The 9,882-nt window shown below is 38.2% G+C and overlaps 1 protein-coding gene across 3 annotated transcripts in view; it reads right to left on the bottom strand.

The window, feature by feature from the left end:
- Positions 1-370: 370 nt before the first annotated feature.
- Positions 371-9,882, bottom strand: part of DCDC1 (doublecortin domain containing 1) — a 471,483-nt gene continuing 461,971 nt past the window's right edge. For all 3 annotated transcript variants that reach the window (XM_027562739.1, XM_027562740.1, XM_027562741.1), the window contains 2 exons: positions 4,181-4,331; positions 371-859 (listed from right to left, as the gene is read on the bottom strand). In XM_027562739.1, the coding sequence (XP_027418540.1) occupies positions 711-859; positions 4,181-4,331 (300 nt within the window). In that variant the 3' untranslated portion in view covers positions 371-710. The remainder of the gene's footprint in view (positions 860-4,180; positions 4,332-9,882) is intronic.

The following is a 9,882-nucleotide window of genomic DNA, read 5'->3' as shown; positions in this document are numbered from 1 at the left end:
ATTTTATTATCAAATTATATATAAGAATAATAAAATATTTTGTTGTTGTTGTTTAGTCACTACATCATGTCTGATTCTTTGTGACCCCATGGACTGTATCCTGCCAGGCTCCTCTGTCCATGGGATTTCTCAGGGAGGAATATTAGAATGGGTTGTCATTTCCTTCTCCAGGGAATCTTCCAGACGCAGGAATCGAACCCACATCTCCTGCAATGAGAGGCAGTTCCTCTACCCTTGAGCCACCAGGGAAGCCCAATGTAAAATGAATAATATAAAATTATTTATATATATATATAGTACATATACTACTCTTGATCCTACTAAATTTAAATACATATGTAAATATATATACACACACTACAATTGTCAGTCTATTTTATTATCAAATTATATATAAGAAGAAAAAAGTACATATATAATAATATATGCTATTTGATCCCACAAAACTATTTTTCAGTAATAACAAATATTTTCCTTTTTCTTTTCCTGGGAGAAAATACACCTAAGATAGTTTACTGTCATTGCTTTGCTGAGTTTTGCTGCCTTTCTAAGAACAGATTTGAGGCATCAAATGTCACTGTGTAAAATGGAAAGGGTATAATGTTTAAAGGAGATGGTATAAAATTAAGAATGATGACTAGTCATCATATCACATCCTAGCAAACACGTAAGTATGCCCACACACCTATCCCAGGGAAACACACCACAAACTAGGAGGGCTCCGCTAGGAATTCAGTGTGTGAAGGTACCAGGGAAGGCAGCTTTGTGGATGGTGACAGCACGATGTCTGTGGCTTGAGGGCCCTGCTGCCTGCAGATTCGGGCATAATTTGCTCTGATCTCCACCAGTTGCTTTAACTCTGTTAAAAAAATTATTTTGAGAGACAAGTCAATGTATTTATAGCAAATAATTAAAAGTTCAGGATGATGAAAAACTCGAAGATCCTTCAGAAACCCTCGACTCCCACTCCAGACTCTCTCATTACACACTTGACTTGCTTATCACATCAGATATGTGTTAACATTCTTTGGATTTCTACAGAATGGCAGTTGCTAGAGAGGGCTTCCTTCCAAGCTTTTTATAAAGCCTGAATTGGAAGCTAACCTAGAAGTGGTCTAAAAATTGAGCCCACTGAAAAGATGGTAAACACAGCATTGAGAACCGTGTTCAGAGTTGAAGACAAATGGCATAAAGCGCTCTTTTAATTTTGTTAGGGGTTTGTGTGAAAGACACCATTCTAACAGTGTCTGATTTGTTTTGCCAAAACAAATCCATTTTTCGAAGACCAAATGTGATTCTTTGGTGACTTTCACATGCTGAATGTTTTTACATTATAGTACACAAAATAAGTTCTTATTAGGCGTTTAGTTTTGAAAGTCCCAAGCTGCCTTATTTTCTACTACATACTTAAGTCAGTAGGTCACAGAAAAATTATGAACAGCATGAATCATTAAACGTCCCTTCACAAGACTCTATATATATATGTATATATATGCTAGTAGCATTTCTCTCTCTTTTTTAAAGCATTCTGAGTGTTTAGATTTCTACCAAATGATTATTTCTCATTTAATTATTTCAGGAAAAACAATAAAATGGCAGTTCATATAATAAAATAACTTTCTAATAGCAACTAAGTTAGAGTCTCTGCTATCAGTTAGATTTTCTAGAACATATACCACCCAATGAAAAGATCTTAGACAACTGGGGGAAACACTAACACTTTCACCATTAAAGGAATATGAGGATCCATTTTAAGAGGAGAAGAAACAGCTCTTTCACATCATAGTAATCGATGTGGTTAAAGAATTGAAGATGCAAAAATGAATGTCTATATAGCCTTGTCAAAGGTCTACAGAGCTAACAAGGAAGAAAATGGCAGGAAGAATAATGTTTGCATTTTCAGTTTTCTTTTTGCAGTTTTTATGGGTAACAAGCTTGCTTCTGGGAAGGTAGCCTACATTTCTCTCTGTGTTTTGGATACCTCTCTGGCTAGAAGGCAATGGCACCCCACTCCAGTACTCTTGCCTGGAAAATCCCATGGACGGAGGAGCCTGGTGGGCTGCAGTCCATGGGGTCACTAGGAGTCGGAGACGACTGAGCGACTTCACTTTCACTTTTCACTTTCATGCATTGGAGAAGGAAATGGCAACCCACTCCAGTGTTCTTGCCTGGAGGATCCCAGGGACAGGGCAGCCTGGTGGGCTGCCATCTCTGGGGTCGCAGAGTCGGACACGACTGAAGCGACTTAGCAGCAGCAGCAGCAGCTGGCTAGGTTGCCTGTTATTTATCTGAAAGGCCCAGTGAATACAGTGGGGCCAGGAGGGTGAGGTCCAAGCAACAGAAGGCCACCCCAAGAGTACGAAAGATTAATCATAAATAACGAAAGGAGTAGGAAGGTACCTTCTATCACACCACTTACTATTCAATTACTTCAAGTGTGTTCATATACTTAACTAGATCCAAAACTCTTTCAGGGAAGGAAACCTGGCTTACACTTCTTTTATTGGCTATGGAATACAGAAAGCTGTCAATTAGTACTTCCTGTTAAGAACAACATCACTGGTTCATTCTAAGTAATTCTTCTAAATAATTACATAGTGAGGGTCACCAAGAACTGGGGTGAGGTGTTATGGTGAATGATGGGGACAAATACAAAGAATATAAAGATTAATGCCCTTCTTTGATGTAGGATGGTGCTGGGGGAATCTGTGTGGTATCCTCAGAATAGTGTTAGGTATCCCAATAAATCCTTGTCTCCCTGCATTTTAGTTTTCATTCCCATATTTTTTCCCTTTCTAGGCTAAGTGTAAAGATAGGATTGCAACTGTTTTAAAATTTTTTTGATTTATATATCTTATATATTACATAAGTCCGTCTAGTCAAGGCTATGGTTTTTCCAATGGTCACGTATGAATGTGAGAGTTGGACTGTGAAGAAAGCTGAGTGCTGAAGAATTGATGCTTTTGAACTGTGGTGTTGGAGAAGACTCTTGAGAATCCCATGGACTGCAAGGAGGTCCAACCAGTCCATTCTAAAGGAGATAAGTCCTGGGTGTTCATTGGAAGGACTGATGCTAAAGCTGAAACTCCAATACTTTAGTCACCTCATGCGAAGAGTTGATTCATTGGAAAAGACCCTGATGCTGGAAGGGATTTGGTGCAGGAGGAGAAGGGGACGACAGAGGATGAGATGGCTGGATGGCATCACCGTCTCGATGGACATCAGTTTGAGTAGATCCCGGGAGTTGGTGATGGACAGGGAGGCCTGGCGTGCTGCGGTTGCAAAGAGTCGGACATGACTGAGCGACTGAACTGAACTGAATAATAATTTTATGGTGGCTTTTAGAAGAGATAAACTAACATTAGTTATTTTTAAAATCCCAGGTAATTCATTTCTAATTTTTTTTTTTTCCCACATCACGTGGCATGTGAGATCCTAGTTCCCTGGACCAAGGATTGAACCTGTGACCCCTGCAGTGGAAGCACAGAGTCTTAACCACTGGACTGCTATGGATGTCTCCTGAATCTTCTGATTTCTTTTAAAATGTTATCAATGTTTTTCAGGATATCCTGAAAATTCTGTCTTTGTTAATGTAGACCTACCCCAGAAAGGGGTTTTAAATTCCTCAGGATAAGCAGGATGAAAGACAAGAATTGGTTTAATACCAAATGTTATGTTCTCTTCCATTTCTAACATTTATCAAAAAAATTATTGAAAGACAGACAAGATAATAAACAAGCATATATTTACTTATTAGTAAACAAAATAAATCTGTAAAGTGTATTTGTTTTTTAAAGAAGCATTAAGTTTTAAATAACTTGCAAAATAGGAAATCAAGGATGCCTGACTTTCCGCAGGGTGCATGCTAGAAAATGAATACCTTCAAAGAAGGCCTTTTAGAATTTCTACAACTAAAGCCCCTTGGATAAAACTCAAGACTAACAGAACTTTCGTTGAATGCTTTAGATTAAACAGTGTCAACAGTGAGCTTCCAGCAAATAAACACATGGAATTTAACTTTAGAAATATGGCATACAAAAGTGTGGAGTAGGATAGTCATTAAAAATCATCATGATGGGATATAAAATTCAGTAAAAAAAAAAAAAAAAGGCTCTTTGAAGAAACAAGTGAATGCTTTAATTCTTCAAAAACATGATGGAAAAGAAATCATCACTCATACCTTGCTGAGTTCTAAAGCTACGCCCTGTAGACACACAGATGACCATGTCTCGCTCTATGTCATCCCAGGAGTGAATTGGCTCTCCGTCGGGGGTGTACAGTGCTCTGGCCGGGTGGGCCAGCTTGAGACGAGAGGAGCAGTCATTCAGCAGCTGAAACACAAAGAGACACATGCTGGGTGGGTGTGGGGTGTCACAGCATGTTTAAGTATTAAAGAAGCAACTCCTTGAAGAGAACTATTATCATGATATAAGTATTCATTTTATTTATAATTGCTAGAAAGAGGTGTACTGTGTAGCAAAGGGAACTCTACTCAATACTCTGTAATGACCTATATGGGAAAAGAATCTTAAAAAAAAAGAAAGAGTGGATATATGTATATGTCCTGATTTACTTTGCTGTATACCTGAAACTAACACCACATTGTAAATCAGCTTTACTCTGATAAAAATTTAAAAAGAAAAGAAAGAGGAATAGAAGGAGATGAGAAGGGTTTACAAATGTTCCTTAATGCGGTTAGACAGTGAGGAACTTCAGTGCTTTTCAGTAGACTCGTCCTTCTTGTTCTCTTCAGTTCAGTTCAGTTGCTCAGTCGTGTCTGACTCTTTGCGATCCCGTGAACCACAGCACGCCAGGCCTCCCTGTCCATCACCAACTCCTAGAGTTTAATCAAACTCATGTCCATTGAGTCGGTGATGCCATCCAACCATCTCACCCTCTGTCGTCCCCTTCTCCTCCTGCCTTCGATCTTTTCCAGCATCAGGGTCTTTTCAAATGAGTCAGTTCTTTGCATCAGGTGACCAAAGTATTGGAGTTTCAGCTTCAACATCAGTCCTTTCAACGAAAACTCAGGACTGATCTCCTTTAGGATGGACTGGTTGGATCTTCTTGCAGTCCAAGGGACTCTCGAAAGTCTTCTCCAACACAACAGTTCAAAAGCATCAATTCTTCAGCACTCAGCTTTCTTTATAGTCCAACTCTCACATCCATACATGACCACTGGAAAAACCATAGCCTTGACTAGATGGACCTTTGTTGACAAAGTAATGTCTCTGCTTTTTAATGTGCTGTCTAGGTTGGCCATAACTTTCCTTCCAAGGAGTAAGCATCTTTTAATTTCATGGCTGCAGTCACCATCTTCAGTGATTTTGGAGCCCCCCAAAATAAAGTCTGCCACTGTTTCCACTGTTTCCCCATCTATTTGCAATGAAGTGATGGGACTGGATGCCGTGATCTTAGTTTTTTGAATGTTGAACTTTAAGCCAACTTTTTCACTCTCCTCTTTTACTTTCATCAAGAGGCTCTTTAGTTCTTAGCTTTCTGCCATCAGGGTGGTGTCATCTGCATATCTAAGATTATTGATATTTCTCCCAGCAATCTTGATTCCAGCTTGTGCTTCATCCAGCCCAGCGTTTCTCATGACGTACTCTGCATATAAGTTACATTGTTCTCTATTTTTCCATACAGAAGAGACTCCTTGCTGTTCAAGAAATGGCTCAGTGTGAAAGATCTTGACTTGAAGAATCTAGATTTGTGAGAATAGCTCAAATTTTTTTTTTTTTTTCCAATGAGCAAGGTGCTAGAAGGACAAAAGCATTGACCTGGTTCTGGCCTTTGTCTGACCTCAAACAAGTCAGGCAATGTGCCCATGAAAGAGTCTCTTCAACTATAAAATCAAAGTTTTAGTCTAATACCTCTTGGATTCTATGATTCTATTATCATCAAAGTTGTTTTTTTTTTAATTGGTAAATTAAAAATCTATCTGTTAGAGCCTAATTCAATTTCTTTCAATTTTCCTTGAAACAGTAAAAAAACACATGCCCAGATGCAAAGTGTCAACAGTTTTAAAAAAGATCACTGAACCTGTTGCCAGACCCCTAAGGGTGGTTCCATTAGTGTGCATAAGACTTTAAGACAGAACATATAAGCAAGCAGGAGGAAAGTAAGACATTTCCACACACCTTGCTTGTATGACTTTTACCTATCATCCAGGCCAGACAGCAGCTCTCCCAAAATGAAAGAGCCAGGTTCGCATGAGCCCCAGTCACCTAATACTTCTTTTTATACATAAAATTAGGGGCTACAACTCACAGCAATTGAGTTGTAGACCTGGGCAACTTATGGCATCTTGCATCTGGAAAATGGTTCAGAAATATGAAGGAAGACAAGAGACAATCTCTCTATTGCATGAGATAATGCAATTCAGAGACTGAATTTTTCACCCAGTATTTTGAGCAAGGGATGGATGCACTGAATTGAGCAGTAACAGAAATTATCCCAGAATACATTCCCATTGTAGAGGAGGTAGTCAGACAGGAGCAGTGGGAGGAAAGACTTAAATGCAGTCCTACACCCCTTGCTGAATAGTAGCCAGTCAGCAGCAATTTGATTCTGATTCAGGATCTACAGGAGGATCCTACAGTTCCCAAGTCAAAATTTAGGGGAGCAAAAGAGAACTAGTGTCTCCTGTCAATAGAGCTCTCCTTGTACACGGAGATATAAATAGAAAAATGAACCTCAGCAATAAGAGGATTGTGAAAATATTCTACAACATAAACAGTATCTGTACACAAGGTGAGGAGGTTTTTTTTAAAAGATTTAGAGCACAAATACATTTTAGAGTATCTGTATTGTGCTCCCTCAAATTTTAATAAAATATGACTTCCACAGACACACACACACACAGAAGTGAGATGACCACAGCTTAAAGGAAAGGAGCATTGCTGAGACACAGGCAGAGATAATGATGGTGATGGTGATGGTGATCATCATAATAGCAGTTTAAATTTACTGGCACATTTCTATGGGCTAGAAACTTATTTAAAAGTTTCTAAGGATAATCTAATTTTATTTTGTGGGAATAATTATGATCCTCTTTTTCTTGGTGAGAAAAATGGAGAAGAGAGAGGCTAAATATCATAACCAAGGTCACACAGCTGGTAAGAGAAGAAACAGAGTTTTAAATTGATATGAATAGAGAGCTGAATGAGAGGCAATGAAATGAAAGATTCAGCAGTAGAATTAAACTCTGTCTTTAAAACAGAAAAAATGCAGACTGAATATTATAGAAAATCAAATTGCATTAGAGAGGACTAAGTTGAGAAAATCTCCTAGGATATAGAGGAAGAATAAGACAAAATTTATAAGAGAAAAGTTAAACATTTGTCACATCAGGACATCAGATATTAAACCTATATTAGTGGAGAAGAATTCAGAATACATAAATTTTAGAAATTATTAAAAAAAAAACAGAAGAAAATCCTCTTTTTTCAAACATGTCTTCATATCAAATAGGTTAACCCAAGATATGGCAAAGTTAATGAAAAAATGACTAATATTTAACTTTAACTGGGTTAAAAGTAAGAATTTCAGACAAGAGGGGAAAATTCAGTTATGTTTAGACCTGTTTTCTGCAACAATGACTACTAAAGAAAATGAACCTTTTAGGGGAAAATGTTTCAGTGTAAGAATTCAGTTTCCAGCTAAATTATTACTTTGGTTACAGGAAACAAAAGATATTCTTATATGTAGAAAAATTCAGAAAACATATCGCTCAGATACATTTCAGATTATTTAAAAAAAAGAATGAAATTCCTTCACTATGGAAAAGTCATGGTATAAAATGACTCATATTAAGCAGGAAGATCACTAGAACATGATATAACTGTTATAAAAAATGGTTAGAAAATAAATCAATTTAAACTTTTAAAATAAGTCTTTATAGGGAAAGTAAAAATGTAAAACATCACTAAAAAGGGACATGGAAAAGGAAAAAACAAAAAACAAAGCATTCCAACTTTCTATTTATGGAGGGGAAAAGATCCTGTTTCTTCTTTTTTCCATCATTAAGAATATTTAAGACCTTCTAGAACTAACACCCAAAAAAGATGTCCTTTTCATTATAGGGGACTGGAATGCAAAAGTAGGAAGTCAAGAGATAACATGGAATAACAGGCAAATTTTGCCTTGGAGTACAAAATGAAGCAGTTGAAAGGCTAACAGAATTTTGCCAAGAGAATGCACTGGTCATAACAAACACCCTCTTCCAACAATACAAGAGGAGACTCTACACGTGGACATCACCAGATGGTCAATACCAAAATCGACTGATTATATTCCTTGCAGCCAAAGATGAAGAAGCTCTACACAGTCAGCAAAAACAAGACTGGGAGTGGATTATGGCTCAGATCATGAACTTATTGCCAAAATCAGACTGAAATTTAAGAAAGTAGGGAAAACCACCAGACCATTCAGGTATGACCTAAATCAAATCACCTGTGATTATACAGTAGAAGTGACAAATAGATTCAAGGGATTAGATCTGATAGAGTGCCTGAAGAACTCTATCAATTTCTGCCTCAAGTCAGGCTTCAGCAGTACATGAACCATGAACTTCCAGATGTTCAAGCTGGATTTAGAAAAGGCAGAAGAACCAGAGATCAAATTGACAACATCCAGTGGATCATGGAAAAAGCAAGAGAGTTCCAGAAAACCATCTACGTCTGCTTTATTGACTATGCCAAAACCTTTGACTGTGTGGATCACAACACACTGTGGAAAATTCTACAAGAGATGGGAATACCAGACCACCTGACTACCTCCTGAGAAATCTGTATGCAAGTCAAGAAACATCAGTTAGAACTGGACATGGAACAACAGACTGGTTCCAAATCACGAAAGGAGTATGCCAAGGCTGTATATTGTCACCCTGCTTATTTAACTTCTATGCAGAGTACATCATGAGAAATGCTGGGCTGGATGAAGCACAAGCTGGAATCAAGATTGCTGGGAGAAATATCAATAACCTCAGATATGCAGATGACACCACCCTTATGGCAGAAAGCAAAGAACTAAAGAGCCTCTTGATGAAAGTGAAAGAGGAGAGTGAAAAAGTTGACTTAAAACTCAACATTTAGAAAATGAAGATCATGGCATCTGGTCCCATCACTTCATCACAAATAGATGGGGAAATAATGGAAACAGTGGCAGACTTTATTTTTCGGGGCTCCAGAATCACTAAAGATGGTGACTGCAGCCATGAAATTAAAAGACACATGCTCCTTGGAGGAAAAGTGGACATCACATTAAAAAGCAGAGACATTACTTTACCAACAAAGGTCCATCTAGTCAAAGCTATGGTTTTTCCAGTAGTCATGTATGGATGTGAGAGATGGACTATAAAGAAAGCTGAGCACCAAAAAAATTGATGCTTTTGAACATCAATTGGAGAAGACTCTTGAGAGTCCCTTGGACTGCAAGGAGATCCAACCAGTCCATCCCAAAGGAAATCAGTCCTGAATATTCATTGTAAGAACTGATGCTGAAGGTGAAACTCCAATACTTTGGCCATCTAATGCAAAGAACTGACTCATTGGAAAAGACCCTGATTCTGGGAAAGATTCAAGGTGGGAGAAGAAGTGGGTGACAGAAGATGAGATGGCTTCATGGCATCACCGGCTCAGTGGACATAAGTCTGAATAAACTCCAGGAGTTGGTGATGGACAGGGAAGCCTTGCATACTGCAGTCCATGGGGCCACAGAGTCGGACATGACTGAGCGACTGAACTGAACTGAAGGATATTTATTTTTACTACTATTTCTGTTGTTGTTCAGTCATCAGTCGTATCCAATTCTTTGCAGCTACTTGGACTGAAGCATACCATGCGTCCTTGTCCTTCATTATCTCCCAGAGTCTGTTCAAAC

This window comes from Bos indicus x Bos taurus, chromosome 15 (genome assembly GCF_003369695.1).
Source record: "Bos indicus x Bos taurus breed Angus x Brahman F1 hybrid chromosome 15, Bos_hybrid_MaternalHap_v2.0, whole genome shotgun sequence".
Lineage (NCBI taxonomy): Eukaryota > Metazoa > Chordata > Mammalia > Artiodactyla > Bovidae > Bos > Bos indicus x Bos taurus.
This window is presented reverse-complemented; position numbering and strand designations above follow the sequence as displayed.